Genomic DNA, 15,337 nt, shown 5'->3' on the forward strand with positions numbered 1-15,337 from the left:
TATATACATATAATATCTGGCAATATACACCAAGATCACCTTCTACAAAAATAAGTTTTAAAAGCCGGTTGATATTCGTTTGCCTATTTGACGATTATATAACTTTCGAAAGTATAAATCCTTTAATTTCCTATACTCAGACGTTCCTGAGCCTTGCGCTTTCCTAATTATTTTGACTATTTTTTTTACCGTTTTCATTGTATTAGTTAATGGGATGCATATTTCAAAGAAAGGAATGACGCATGAAATCTACTGATACGGGAATCTACGTAATCCTCCGTACTCATCGACAAGCAACAGTCCAAATACACCTGTGTGGTTAGGAACGTGCACAATAGAACATTATGTACCGATGGATTACAAAAACACACACAGCATATAGGTGTGTAGGGATGTGGACTACACTGTTTGAAGTACTATAAAACCCAGTACATTGATAACGAGGGAGTGTTTGGTCTTCCGTTTAAACACATGTAAATATGTTCTCCCGATACAATGAAGGCATGGTCTACCACCTGTATGCACAAGTTTTTCCACAACTCTTCCGAGCACGCTTATACTGTGTGTTAAACGTCAGCATTAAGGACAACAAAATTTCAAAATATATTTGACAGACAATTTTATTAGTCTTATTCAGGATTCAATAGCTTGTTATTGGGTCGTGTATTTAATGCTCCTCGTAACACAATTTGCTTAGATTGTTGACATTGTGTTTATGTCAATATTTGATACATACAATGATTACACATTGTGATCATTATTAATTAAGTATGTACAGTCATTCACATACATATCTACCCTATGATCACCGGGCCAACATTTACCTTTGAAAATATCATAGAAAATTCACGGTATTCTGGATACAAGTCATATAAATATGTATCACCGGTGTTTTATGTTCTGATATTAAATAGAAACTTCCTCTAGTTGTTCCGACATTGACTTCGCTCCATTAAGAGCATTTACAGACGTTCGTCTATACAGTTTATTGCATAGTAACAACATCAGGTTCACATGATGTTAACTCCATAAGAAAATGACACCAGTCCAACTGTGTAGCATCCAGTCATACGCTACAATAGGGACTTGTTACATGTTCTGTTGTATCCATGACACATAGTTTGGCACCCTGGCATATATGCCCGGCTTGTTTGGTCTGGCACATCCAGTTCCCCTGGACACCACGCCGATCAGTTCCCAGGTTCTGCCCGACGGACTTGGCATGACAAGGGCACCACCGGAATCGCCCTGAAGAGAAGGACAAAAACATCAGTTAAAAAATAAACTTTCGTTTGTACTTTCCTTCTCCTTAATATTTGGGTTTATTAAATAGATTCCTGTTCACCTGTGCGTGATTCATAAACACATGCTTATCATATAGTTGGAATCGTAGAATGGACTCAATTTAATTAAATAATTCGAAATTTAGATTTTTTTTTAAAACTTGAAACAACAAGAAAATACTCGAAGTAACAAGAAAAATTCTTAATATCGCAACACATAAGCAGAAAGTTTTTAAAAAACGAGAAAAAATAAAAAGTAATATAAATTTTAAAAAATATATAATTTTATCAAAGTGGAACCATTTTGGTTTTGTACTGACGCCTGTATTAATTATCTCACCTGGCATGCATCACGTCCACCTTGGGTGTAGCCTGCACAGAACTCGCTGTCACGGATTCCTCCGCTGTAGTAATTGTTACACTCTTCCTGGTCGACGATAGGGACAGCAACATACTGCATAATATTGGGAACTCTGCTCCCGCCCTCTACAACATGAACGTACATGTGACGAGTACAAATATCACACATTTTGAAGTGTATGCATGCTCTTTCAATCACTTATACCAATACAGCCTGAGTATAAACAATTTAATGTAGCGCGTGCATCGATAGTGATCGACGTTAGATGAATGTGCACATCGTTAAGGTTTTGGGGCACATTGGTGACCCGTCTAAGGCTCCAAAATTCGCTGTTCAGAGTTGCTTTCCATGTTTAATCCATAAAGATATGATCGTGGGTTCGAATCCCGGGTCGCCTCGATCATGTTTCTAGGCTCGTCAGCCCCATTCACGAGCTCGAGTGTTTCACCAGAGTAGTAAACGTCTGAGACCTGAATAGCATCGGGCTTTTCTCCCACATCGCCGTGATATATCTGAATTATTGTTCAAGGCGGCGTTTAACCCAAATCACTCAATCAAGCTTGAGTTTGTCCCGTAAAAAGTTCGGTTTAATATTAGTTCCGTTAGTTACCATTCCTCGCCTTAAACTATGTTGTGATGTTTGCAGACAAGTTTGGTTTACTTTCTGTCCACTAAGAAGAAGGAGGGAGACCCTATGACCAGGTGAGCTTGACAATAAGCTTCTATTGACGAACATTTTGTTCATGATCATGGCCTCAGATTTTATACAAGTAAGTTTTTGTTATGCTCCAAAAAACCTCAGTCATTGCATTGCCGTCCGGTTTTTATTCGTGTGTATTCATATTCCCACAAGCAACCTTTAATTTTAAACCTTAGTAAAACCAAAGGATAAAGAATCCCTGTTACCTGAAGATGATAACGAAACCATAGTATATTCATGAGGACCTATCATCCACTATCTCACGTATATCAAGACGTTGAAATTAGTTCCGTGAAACTGAGACATTGTCACTGTGTAATTGAAGTATTCATAATCAGCTGGACTGATATCCCGACTCTTGATTTCCTGAAAGTTCAATCACATGTCAAGAGAAAAAGGAAACACACTGTGAAAATTGAACTGGTATCATCAAATACCATTAACAAAAGTTAACAAACGTGCTGGGACTGCAAATGTGCACGACCCTGCTCCCCGTTAAATGCAAATGTGGTGGTGGTAAATGCTCACCTTGGAGTATCCCCCACCCGGTGACAACAGCTAGCTGATTAGGGTCGACTGCTTGATTATTGCGAGGAAGACAAGCTGGGCGGCTGTTACTTGTATATGTGATTGACCTCGATAACTTGATGATCGCAATGTCCGGGTCTGAAAAAGATTGTCCAAAATTAAAACACTATGAGGTAATATACGACAACAAAGACATAGGCAATATTCTAATTTTACATATATCTTACAAATTATAAGATGGCGTTCATGATTTTGACAATTTCCGAAGAAATCATGGCTTGTGACAAACAAATTTGCTTCGATGTGCCATATACTATAAAAGGGCTTCAGCAAGATCATCGGTTATGGCAAGAATGAGATAATATTCAAGTATACAATTATATTACCAAACAGGAAAAAAAAACACTGTTTTATTACTCCTGAACTTAATCTGTATTTTTACACACATGTCAGAATTAAATTAAAGATAAAAATATAGGTGCTTCATCTTAGACAGACAATACAAATCTAGTTTACAAATACAAATTACTTGAGGATTGACTGTAGCCAGGATGTACGATTATTTGGGAAGCTGTTATGTATTTTGCGAAGTTGCTGTCAACAGAACCATGGCCTACTTGAACCGAGCGAGGATCATTTCGGAAATTGCTGAAATGAATACATAAATATATTTTATGTACCGAATACGAGTTATGTTAAGGATAAGTATTATGTATGTTTGTGTGTGTGTGTGGGGGGTGGGGGGGGTGGGGGGGGGGGGGGGTGGGGGTGGTTGTGGGGGGGTGTTGGTGGGTTGGTGGGTGGATGGGTGTGGGTGGGGGGGTTGATGGATGGATGGATGCATGGATGGATGCATGCATGTATCTATGTGTGTATCTATGTATGTATCTATGTGATGCATTGTAGTAGGAACATTGTCCATTTCAAGTGACGAATCAACAACCCTTATCGTATATGATAATCCGTGTAGATGATAAAGTCCTATGATGTCCTAAATTTAAAATTAATTGTATATCCATAAATCTTAAACAGAAAATAGAAACACCATAAGAGTACGAAAGCTATTTGGGTTGTTCAGGTATCAGAGTGGAAACATCTCTGTATGTAATTATATATCAACAAAATTTAAACCAATATGTAACCCTGACCAGTTTCTCAATAACATGTTACAGAATTCATTTTTAAACAATTTCATGAAAGAAATTATGTACAAAATGACTAACTTCACACAGTGTGCAGCCGTGATGACAGTGTCTTTGCTGATGATTGTGCCGCCACAACGGGCACCACCAGGTTTGACAATCACTTGCCACGGAAAGTAGGTCTCTGGGGCGTCCTTCCCACCCACTACGCGAGGCAAGGAATCCACATATACCTGAGGATTTGCAATTCCACTGATGCCGCATTCTACAAATAGATGTTTACATGTATATAAAGTATCAAGGTTTCAGAAAATTCTGACTACATCGCCCAATATCAAGTTATCCGTGGTTTGAGACAAACTTAGTTTTCATATTAGACAACTTATCGATTTATGGAGATCCTACTGGGATCATTAAGTTAACCATGTATATCGAATTAATGGTTTCAGAGGTTCAAGTTAACAAGGTTTCATCGTATGACAAAGCATTAACTTTCGAACTTTCACAAAAGGATTATATATCTGTTACATTTTTCTTAAGGTGGCGTAGATAATTGCTACATGCAGTTAAGAATTCAAAATAGATATTTATTTATTGTGTATCAAATAAACGACATGTTGCCTCACGGTTATTGACAAATGGCACTCGAGTTGTTGTTGTCGTCGTAGTAGTAGTGGTAGTAGTTGTTCTTGTAGGCCTTCTTGTAGGCCTTCTTGTAGGGGGATTGCCAATCCCTGTACCTTCTGTAAACAAAAGAATGGCTATTGATCACTAGATCACGGTGCTGAAAAACCAAGTACGTCCATCTGGCCCGTCTGATGTTCGATCTGTGTCTGATAATGACATCTAAGATACAAAGTCTTCACCTGCACAGCACATCGTTGCACTTTCGATAACTTGACCACCCAAATAATCATCCATTTAGGAGATGTAATAATGACAATAATTTATGTGTTCTTCACATAATTATGATAAGTCGGAATCTTACCGTAGACTCTCCTTTTCGCAGATTATATCTTATGACTATGACAAGGGTTTTGTCGCTTTTATTAAGCTTTGCGGATGTTGTCATTCATGAATTATAGAAACTCTTTGTCCAGGATCAACTGTTTACTGACCTCAATCAGCTTGGCGGGGCGGTCGGGTAGCCTAGTGGTTAAAGCGTTCGCTCGTCACGCCGAAGACCCGGGTTCGATTCCCGACATGGGTACAATGTGTGAAGCCCATTTCTGGTGTCCCCCGCCGTGATATTGCTGGAATATTGCTAAAAGCGGCGTAAAACCATACTCACTCACTCACTCACTTGGCCTGAATGGAGGACCGACATAATTTACCCTTCACGAACATCAGATATCATCATCATTATGGTGCTTTAATTTACTTTTCAGTTTTATTTCGTCCATGTTCAATTTCATGTTGCGAAGATGAGGTTTAGGAGACACTACAAAGTTTTATATACCAGCCAAATTAAGGACCAAAAAATTATCTTTTCGATCTGAGTGTAAAGAAATATCAGTAAGATGGGGAATGCATTTAGCATCCCTCAAGATTTACTGGTTTCAATTCCTATAAAAAAAATATAGATACGCTACGTTCCATGTCCTCCTGGTAGAATTACTCATACATCTATTAAGGTGTTATCTTTATCTTATGGATAAAGAATACTTAAAACAGAAATAAAAAGACGACAATAAATTACTAACTTCTTCAAACCTGATCCATTCATATTGAACGTTTATCTAATAAGTTCATTCTTTCTCTAATCATTCTTATAAGTATATTTTTAGCAAGCATTAGAATGACATATTTACCTTGGCAACGGCATAAATTCGATAGTCTGATCACATTGGCGCTGCTACAGTAAGATGCGGTAGGTGAGCATGTTTTGATCAGGTTACACAGTGTGTTACAAAATGTATAAGGAGCTGAAAAAAACAATTAATGTAATTAGTAAATGCAGCATTGCTAGTATTTGCTCATTGATGTAAGGCATTCATGTATGTGGCATACTTTAGATTAAAGTTGAGATAAAACCAAGCAATATTCATTAAAGCATGACGGAACAATCATAGTGAAATTTGTCTTGTTAGTATAATGGGGTTCTTGCTGTTATTGGTGTACAGCGCACATCTTTTCAATACACACATGTCCATGTTGGTTAAAATAAACATCAAACGATGACAGCGTACATCTTTCCATCCCTACGTTACAGTAAAAGGAAATCACAGCGTGCAAGCCTTTAACATAATAATATCACACGATATGATCAATTAAATTATTGTGTTCGATCAAAATGTTTGAGGCATAATAAAATCAAATTATGAAACACTAAGTACTGATAAATAAAAGTATTAATTCTGAACTACTATAAAGTTAAAATGATCTTCTCATAATCTCTAATTTAATACATGTATGTTACTTACCATTTTGTTGCAGTGATAACGCAGGTAGAGAAATTATAATAGTCAAAATGATAAATGTGTTCATGTTGGTGTTTCTGTGGTCCTGACAGAGGCTCGGGAGTGTTTGGCTGCCTTTATAAAGGCCCTGTATCTTCAAAGGTCAACCATGTTGTTCAACAGCAATCGGATATTCGTCACAATCAGCTTCGTCATCATCAACCAACAATTTCTTTTGTAAATGTCTGTTGCTGCAAGACCATCAAGGAGGAGAGCGGACGGGCGTGAGCAAGTCTTTGCACAAGTAAGATTCACGTGTGCGAACTTGAAAGATAGTCAAAGTTAAGATGGGGAATCTGGTGCAAGTGTTGCCGAGGAAAGAAAATGTAAAACATCCGTAAACGAGAATACAATGGCAAGCTGATTAGTAGTCAGTCCATCGGCTGATGTCATCCCCAAACTAGCAATGAAACAATGCAAACGTAGTACATGAATCAGACGGTCGCTAGGAGGCAGGATGTCCTATTCTTACTCACAACCTCGTGCCCGGATCTTGTCATAAATCCCCGTCCCCGATTCTATCAGATTGAAGGGATTTGTGTGTTTAAACCCTAACCACCTTCTATAGGGATAACCCATGAAGCTCTACATAATATTATTCTGGAAAGGATTGTTCTCAAATCACAACGCTCGGTTTCGGTAATGAATTCAAGAGCATGTACACCTACAGTCACCACGCAGTACATCAGACATCCCGCAGGAGATGTGGTTACTGTGGTAACCATGATCTGGTACTGCACCTGTACATCAATTATTGTGTATTTATCTAATTTTCCTTTCATGTTCTTCTCCTTTGATGGTCTTCGTTCTGCTTCGAGGTGGATTACTGCTTGTGATGTTTCGTGATCATTCATCCGAACTTTACACTGTACAAAATAAGGTGTGACGGAAACCATGGAATTTGGATAGAATAGCCTCTAGAAAATCCGTAAATGTTGTAAATACAAATTCATATTGCAATCCATGTATTCGTGTACGTGTAATTTCCTGGAGCTTTGGCCTCTATCATATGAGCTACAAGTATATTTCTGAGATTTTTGTCTTTCATTATGACCAAACATTTATTCTATTTTCATACAGACACGTGTCGATATTGAATGTGAGATAATTCATGTATTTCAGTTTGGCAAATCATAATGCTGCGGTGATTTTTCATTTTAAATCATCAAAGACATAGATGGGCTGAAATATTAAGCAGTTGTTCCAATGAACAATCGACAAAACCTTTTCAATATGGACAGGACATGTCTGTTAAAAGCAGAGTTGACTGCCCATAAAATAGCAGATCCAATTACATTAAATATATATTTATATATTATTTTACCCAAATAATTAACACATTTGGTACATTCACCGGCACTTTTGCATCTCTGCGACAAGTCCTGCCCAAATCATTACCCTTTCACTATATGTATTTTCCCATAACTAATATAAGCTTGAATGTAACATAATAGCCTCGTCTACTATGTCCCCTCCATTATAGAAGAAAGCATGAGGCGTCAAGTATGATAAGGAGCTAAATATATCACACACAGCCTAGAAGCATTAATGTAGAGACCTAATGATATCACCCAAAGTCAAGAAGAATGTGATTAACAGCTAGCGATATCACAAAGACTAGAAGGATATGAAAAAGAGCTGATAATATCACACAAAGTTTAGAAGGATAATATAAAGAGCTAATGACGTCACTCAAAGTCAAGAAGAATATAATAAAAAGCTAATGATGACACACAAAGTCTAGAAGGATATGGTAAAGAGCTAATGATATCACAATATCTAGAAGGATATGACAAAGAGCTCACGATATCACACGTCCCTGTCCAGTGCTAATGATGTCACACAAAGTCTAAAAGGATGTGATAAAGTGCTAATGATGTAACACGCAGTCTAGGGATATGTGATAAAGTGCTAATGATGACACACAAAGTCTAGAAGGATGTGATAAAGTGCTAATGATGTCACACACAGTCTAGAAGGATGTGATAAAGTGCTAATGATGTCACACACAGTCTAGAAGGATGTGATAAAGTCCTAATTATGTCACACACAGTCTAGAAGGATGTGATAAAGTGCTAATGATGTCACACACAGTCTAGAAGGATGTGATAAACTGCTTATGATGTCACACACAGTCTAGAAGGATGTGATAACGTGCTAATGATGTCACACACATTCTAGAAGGATGTGATAAAGTGCTTATGATGTCACACACAGTCTAGAAGGATATGATTAAGTCCTAATTATGTCACACACAGTCTAGAAGGATGTGATAAAGTGCTAATGATGTCACACACAGTCTAGAAGGATGTGATAAAGTGCTTATGATGTCACACACAGTCTAGAAGGATGTGATAAAGTGCTAATGATGTCACACACAGTCTAGAAGGATTGATAAAGTGCTTATGATGTCACACACAGTCTAGAAGGATATAATAAAGTGCTAATGATGTCACACGCAGTCTAGAAGGATATGGTAAAGAGCTAATGATATCACAATATCTAGAAGGATATGCTAAAGAGCTAATGATGACACACAAAGTCTAGAAGGATGTGATAAAGTGCTACTGACATCACAATATCTAGAAGGATATGACAAAGAGCTCACGATATCACACGTCCCTGTCCAGTGATAATGATGTCACACAAAGTCTAAAAGGATGTGATAAAGTGCTACTGATGTCACACACAGTCTAGAAGGATGTGATAAAGTGCTAATGATGTCAAACGCAGTCTAGAAGGATGTGATAAAGTGCTACTGATGTCACACACAGTCTAGAAGGATGTGATAAAGTGCTAATGATGTCAAACGCAGTCTAGAAGGATGTGATAAAGTGCTACTGATGTCACACATAGTCTAGAAGGATGTGATAAAGTGCTAATGATGTCACGAAAAGGTGAGATGAGTTTAAATAGGGTTTATCGTCGCGATCTAGATTATTGTCTTATATCGTGAGTAACGAAACGACCAGAAGGACATGATAAAGAGCTAATGAAGTCTTGAAGGATATTAAATGGATAGCTCAAAAAGGTCAGTTTATACAATGTCACAATCTGCAATTTCGAATTTAGTTTGACATGTGATTCTCTGTATATATTTGACGTTCCTTTTCAAATATTTGATGTGCGCGCTTTCCCCAAACATTGCACTGGCTACTGAATCGCTCGGTCAGATCCATTTGCATTTTGGGTCAACTAATTAGCACGAATCAAACCCCATCTTGTGAAATTGTAGTTTCTGTAAATGATGCGTCATAGTCGTCGGCACTAAAAACAACGTCAGATCTCAAGATCTAGAACATAAGAAGTCAGTAGTGTTTGACGTGGGTCGCCTCTTGCTTGACGTGGGTCGCTTGTTGATGTGCAAGCAGCCCAAATCTATACGCTTCCCTGTCAGTATGCGGCCTACAACACTGACCAATATATGAAGGAGGTGTGCTTATCCATGTGATATATTACGTACAACAATCTATATTTTAAAAAGTTTTTGCATTCTTTGTGGTAGCTTGTGATTATTGTCTCAAACATATTTCAAATATGACCTGCATATATTGGCGGTAACAGTACAATTCAAACATAGTTATCTTTTTCCGGAAAAGGAGACGATAGACTCGTCCCTTGCTTAAAGCACTCTGAACAGGCGTTTTTGTTTCATCAAACATAAGTATCTATTGTTTCCGGAATTATTGCAGTGGTGGTGTTAATTAATCACGAAAGTGTTTAGAATCTTTCGAGATTGTTATGCTGAGCATTGATATATATTTTTATATACTACTCAACATTTGATCCGCTTATTTTGAGTGTCAAGGTGGGGGATAAACCTGGTTGTTTGGAGATGTCAGGAATAGGATGCGATTTGGTCAGCTCAATATCCTTATCAGGAGTTGAGTAGTATATATAACATGTTTTCAATTACGCGGTGGACAATCAAAACATCTATATTTACAAAGTACATAATATCATTGTACGTGATGTACACAGAGTATATAGTCATTCACTACCTACATGTATATGCAATGTATATTTACGTCCTATACCTAACCGTCACGCCTAGCGAAGCCAAATGTTGGACATTACAATGTACAAACAACGGAAATAAAATATGTATCCCCTTAATGAATAGTAAGTGAGTGAGTGAGTTTGGTTTAACGCCGCTTTTAGCAATATTCCAGCAATAATTTCGCTAAACTCGTGCATAAGGAATGCAACGGAAACAAAACACTTCGGTGGATCATCATTCTGCCATGGCTATTTTGGACCACCTGCTAGAACTCCTCCCTTACTTAATGAGAACATATGTGAGTCATAGCCTCTGTGTTTGTTGCGTAACGTCCCGGTTGCCTGGGGTCTCTTCATTCCTCATACATGAAGTGGGAGAGTAAATACAGGTTGTATTCTTTTCTGTTGAAATGCCTTGAATATTCAGTGAGCCATGTCCTTCAGTTCACCACTTTTCTACACCAACTGAATAGTTAATCGTGTGCAAGTATGCTTCAACATTTGTTATAAAAAGAAATATACTTCTTTTGAGTATTGGTTAAATAGAGACTATGCTCTATGGGTAAGTGTCCATCTACAGGCAAGACCAAGACGTTATTAATAGCGTGTGGTGTGTAACTGAATCAGTGTGTATGTATAATTGGGGTCCTAATTAACATCTCCATGCATATTCATAACACATTTTGAGCAAGCAGACAAAGAAACAACGTGTCAGAATGTCTCTTAGTAACACAGAGCATACAACACAGCAGCTACATGTATGAATATTTGCATTGTAACTAAACTCACTACATATCACTGTCCGTTATTCTGACTATATCGTCAACATATTTTTCCCACACCCTCATATTAGAACGAGTCTGTAAAAGGACACTCTTTGTCCCACTAATGTGAAGGGGGAGATACTTTTCACTTGTTTTGTATTTTTCACACACCTGCATATAAGAACGAGTTAGTAAAATATGTCTCTATGACCCACAAATGTCTTTCGTTAGACCTCCTAAAATCTCAGTTTGGGTGATCAATCCGCTGACATATTGTGCATGAAGTTGTTCCCTTGGAATTGAGGATGTTTTATTCCAACGGCTTCTTCAATAAAGATTAAAATGAGCCCGTTCCATTACACAACATTTGTTTTTAAATATGGCAATTCCAGTTGACGAAATATGATCCTGAAAAGATTCCGCTTCCTTTATGGGATAGGTATATGGGTGGATCGCTCCTTTTGTCACATGAGTGTAGTGTAATTTTTATAATAGTGAGTGCAGCATCGGCACTCTCAGCGGGGGACTACAAAATGGGCGTCAGACTTCGTACTTATGTTGGGTATCAAACCCGAAATTTTGACAACTAAACTGATATATCAATCTCATTAAAATCAGACCTTAGTTCTCGCTACCGCTAAACAAAAATTTGAAGACATCTCATTAGAGGTCACGTCAGAACGACCTTTCATCCGACCAATCAGAGCGTCGCTTACCAGATTATAAAAGTGACAGTCGGAATGTGATTTCTAATCATACAACCTCGAAAATATTATTCCGACTGATAGTTACGACTTTAACGTCTGAATCCATACAATCTAGACCATCTATTAGCCATTCCAGAATGTTCTTTTGTTCAGGTTTCAAATTTGTAATCGAGAATTTGTCAAAATATGTTTCTAAGCGTAGTCGCCAATTTGAAATTAGTGCCGTAAAGTACGAGAAAGCTGCCTTCTGATTGGTCATTCCATTGGTCAGTCAAAGTTCGCGCAAGGTCGGTCTGACGTGACCCGTAATGGGATGTCCTCAGATCTTTGTTTAGCGGTAGCGAGAACTAAGATCCGATTTTAATGAGATTGGCTAATATATGTAAAAAATACCCACAATTCCATTTTATTCACCGGTTTCAACCTTCAAGTTAAAAACCGACATTTCATCATCACTTAGATATGCCATTTCTCACAAGAAGTATTAACATTAGCTGAAATTTCAGTGTATAAAATGTGTTAGCTTCGTACCTTCCAAACTAAAACTAGAATTACCTTTTAATACTTGTTTATGAAACCAAAAATACATTAATAGTGATGTACATCCACTCATGTTTGTACATTATCAATGTACACTCACTCAACAAGTGAAGGGTCACAGAGAAAATGTTGGAACACATTAGTTTGTTAGTTGTTTAACGTCACCCTGCAGCTGTATGGCGGCGGCCCTTAAATAACCGACCTGACAATCCGGTGATTGACACTGTGAGCAACGATCAATGTCGTCAAAGTACGATAACATACAAGTCGGCATTCCTGACTATCTGATCGATTTGGTCGCCTTATCTGACCAGCACAGACAATTTCTAACCACCCAGAATCACAACAGGGTGAACTCATTATTTCACTGGATGCAGAACTTTAAAACAATCATCAGTCATACGACGACACATTGTTACGAATACAAAGACGTGAATACATTTTTGTTTTTTATTTATCATGTACATACATAATCTGAAGCATGTGTGACGAAACTGCAACTTCAAAAACGTATGTGATTGGCTCAATAGGAAAAACCTAGGAAACGCTTTCCACCCGTCGGCTTCAAGATACAGTCTGCTGATGTAAACGAAACTCTAATTTATGGTTTCCATATCTAGTGTATCTAAGAGAACCAAATAAGCGACTAGATATACTCCCGGGAAACGCAGCTGTTCATTAAAGTGCACACCAAAACATGTCAAGATGACTGTCTTTAAACGTCAACCTTCAAATGTCATTATCCTTCAAACGGATGTATACCACTTGAGGCAAACTGACATACACATTTATTTTTAGAGTTTAGCACGCGTGTAAACAAAACCTGATATGCTTGGCAGCATGCCATGTTTGATTTTGAATAAAACAGACATTATCAACAAACAGACCCACCTTCAGCCAATACACACAGAGAAAAGAATAACCCGAGGATCTTACAAAAAAACCATAAACTGATATGAAAGCAAAGCAATATTTTCTAGTGTTTTTTCGTGTTATTTCTTCCAAAGGCATTAACCCTGGGTCACGGTTCTATCAGAAGAGGTCGGGGGACCAGGTTTGTTGTCGGTAGGCTGCCCACTAGGTGTCACCGGAGTATTTTCATACTGAGATGCACTATTGCTGTCACCTTGACTTGGATTTCCTGGCACATTTTGACCAATAGACTGTCCAAACAGTTTCTCAATTTGCTCAGCAGTCAAGGGTATACCTTCATACCCTTGGTCACTCCCCTGAGGATAGCGTTGGTCACTCCCCTGGGGATAGCGTTCGTCACTCCCTTGAGGATAGCGTTGTTCATTCCCCTTGGGAAAACGTTGGTCTCTCCCCTGAGGATCACGTTGGTCACCTCCCTGGGGAAAACGTTGGCCACTCCCCTGAGGATAGCGTTGGTCACCTCCCTGAGGAAAACGTTGGCCACTCCCCTGAGGATAGCGTTGGTCACTGCCCTGGGGAAAACGTTGGCCACTCCCCTGAGGATAGCGTTGGTCACCTCCCTGGGGAAAACGTTGGCCACTCCCCTGAGGATAGCGTTGGTCGCTGCCCTGCGGAAAACGTTGGCCACTCCCTTGAGGATAGCGTTGGTCGCTGCCCTGCGGAAAACGTTGGTCACTCCCCTGAGGATAGCGTTGGTCACCTCCCTGGGGAAAACGTTGGCCACTCCCTTGAGGATAGCGTTGGTCACTGCCCTGGGGAAAACGTTGGCCACTCCCCTGAGGGTAGCGTTGGTCACTGCCCTGGGGAAAACGTTGGCCACTCCCCTGAGGGTAGCGTTGGTCACTGCCCTGGGGAAAACGTTGGCCACTCCCCTGAGGGTAGCGTTGGTCACTGCCCTGGGGAAAACGTTGGTCTCTCTCCTGAGGATACCTTTGGCCACCCCCCTGGGGATACTGTTGGTTGTTAGGTCCTTGCTGACTTGATCTTCTAGGGGGCTGGACAGGAGGTTGCAGAGGCCCCGGGCCATAGTATGGTACGGTGTCCTGCATTGAATTTAGAGAACCTTGCGAATTTCTCGACTGCCCAAATATCTTTTGAAGTTGCTCAGGCGTTAAGGTTATAACATCTCCGTTGATATCCTGGGGCTGGTTATTCCCTTCAGGATACCTTTGATTGCCCAAGTTGTTCCCAGGTTGGTCTGGCCCTGGTACATTTGGTCTTCCTTGTGTTGGTGGCTGTGCTGACGGTTGCCCTGACGAAGGGCCATAGTATGGTACTTGATTCTGATTTCTTGATCCTTCAAGGGAACCGTTCATATTTTCTGACTGTCGTTGAAACAGTTGTTGGAGTTGTTCTTGCGTCAATAGTATCCCTTCATTGTTTCCCGGTTGACCGTTTCGCTGAGGGTACCTCTGAGGAACAGCATTACCTCCACGCGTAGGTTCTCGTGGATTGCCTCTTCCAGGAAAAGCATTTTGTCTAGGAGGATAATAAACTGGTCTTCCCTGGACCCTTTCAGGTGAAACCTGTACGTTAGGCCGTTGTGGAAGAATGGTTTGTTGCTGGCCACCATTAGGATAAATCACAGGGGCACCTACGATTTGTCCATTGGGTACACGTCCAGGGTTCTGCTGGGGTTTATTGTCAGATGAGGAAGAAGGACCAGCGTTGGACCCTTGTACCCTGCCACCACTTGCGTACACTGACCCAAGGTCCATCGATGTTGGTACTAATGGTCGACCATCAAACTGATTATTGTTTCTAATGTTCTTTAATAGAGCATTGATATCAATGACTGAAGGTTGTCTAGGTGCTCCTGGTTCACGCCTACCGTCACTGTTCCCAAAGAGAGCAGCCAAGTCAACATTACTGGACGGTCGCTGATTTCCTTTCGTTTTGGGGTCCGGGTATCTTCCGAACT

At 39.5% G+C, this 15,337-nt stretch overlaps 1 protein-coding gene across 1 annotated transcript; it reads right to left on the minus strand.

Moving 5' to 3' along the window:
• Positions 1–602: 602 nt before the first annotated feature.
• On the minus strand, positions 603–6,869 carry LOC124116243 (clotting factor G beta subunit-like). Its single transcript, XM_046477499.2, has 8 exons — positions 6,438–6,869; positions 5,826–5,939; positions 4,641–4,757; positions 4,096–4,279; positions 3,402–3,520; positions 2,873–3,010; positions 1,624–1,769; positions 603–1,248 (listed from the first exon to the last, which is right to left on the minus strand). The coding sequence occupies exons 1-8, from the start codon at positions 6,499–6,501 to the stop codon at positions 1,090–1,092; spliced, it is 1,041 nt and encodes a 346-aa protein (XP_046333455.1). The 5' UTR covers positions 6,502–6,869; the 3' UTR covers positions 603–1,089.
• Between the last annotated feature and the right edge of the window lie 8,468 nt (positions 6,870–15,337).

The sequence above is a fragment of the Haliotis rufescens genome, unplaced genomic scaffold (genome assembly GCF_023055435.1).
Source record: "Haliotis rufescens isolate VD_foot unplaced genomic scaffold, xgHalRufe1.0.p SCAF_19, whole genome shotgun sequence".
Lineage (NCBI taxonomy): Eukaryota > Metazoa > Mollusca > Gastropoda > Lepetellida > Haliotidae > Haliotis > Haliotis rufescens.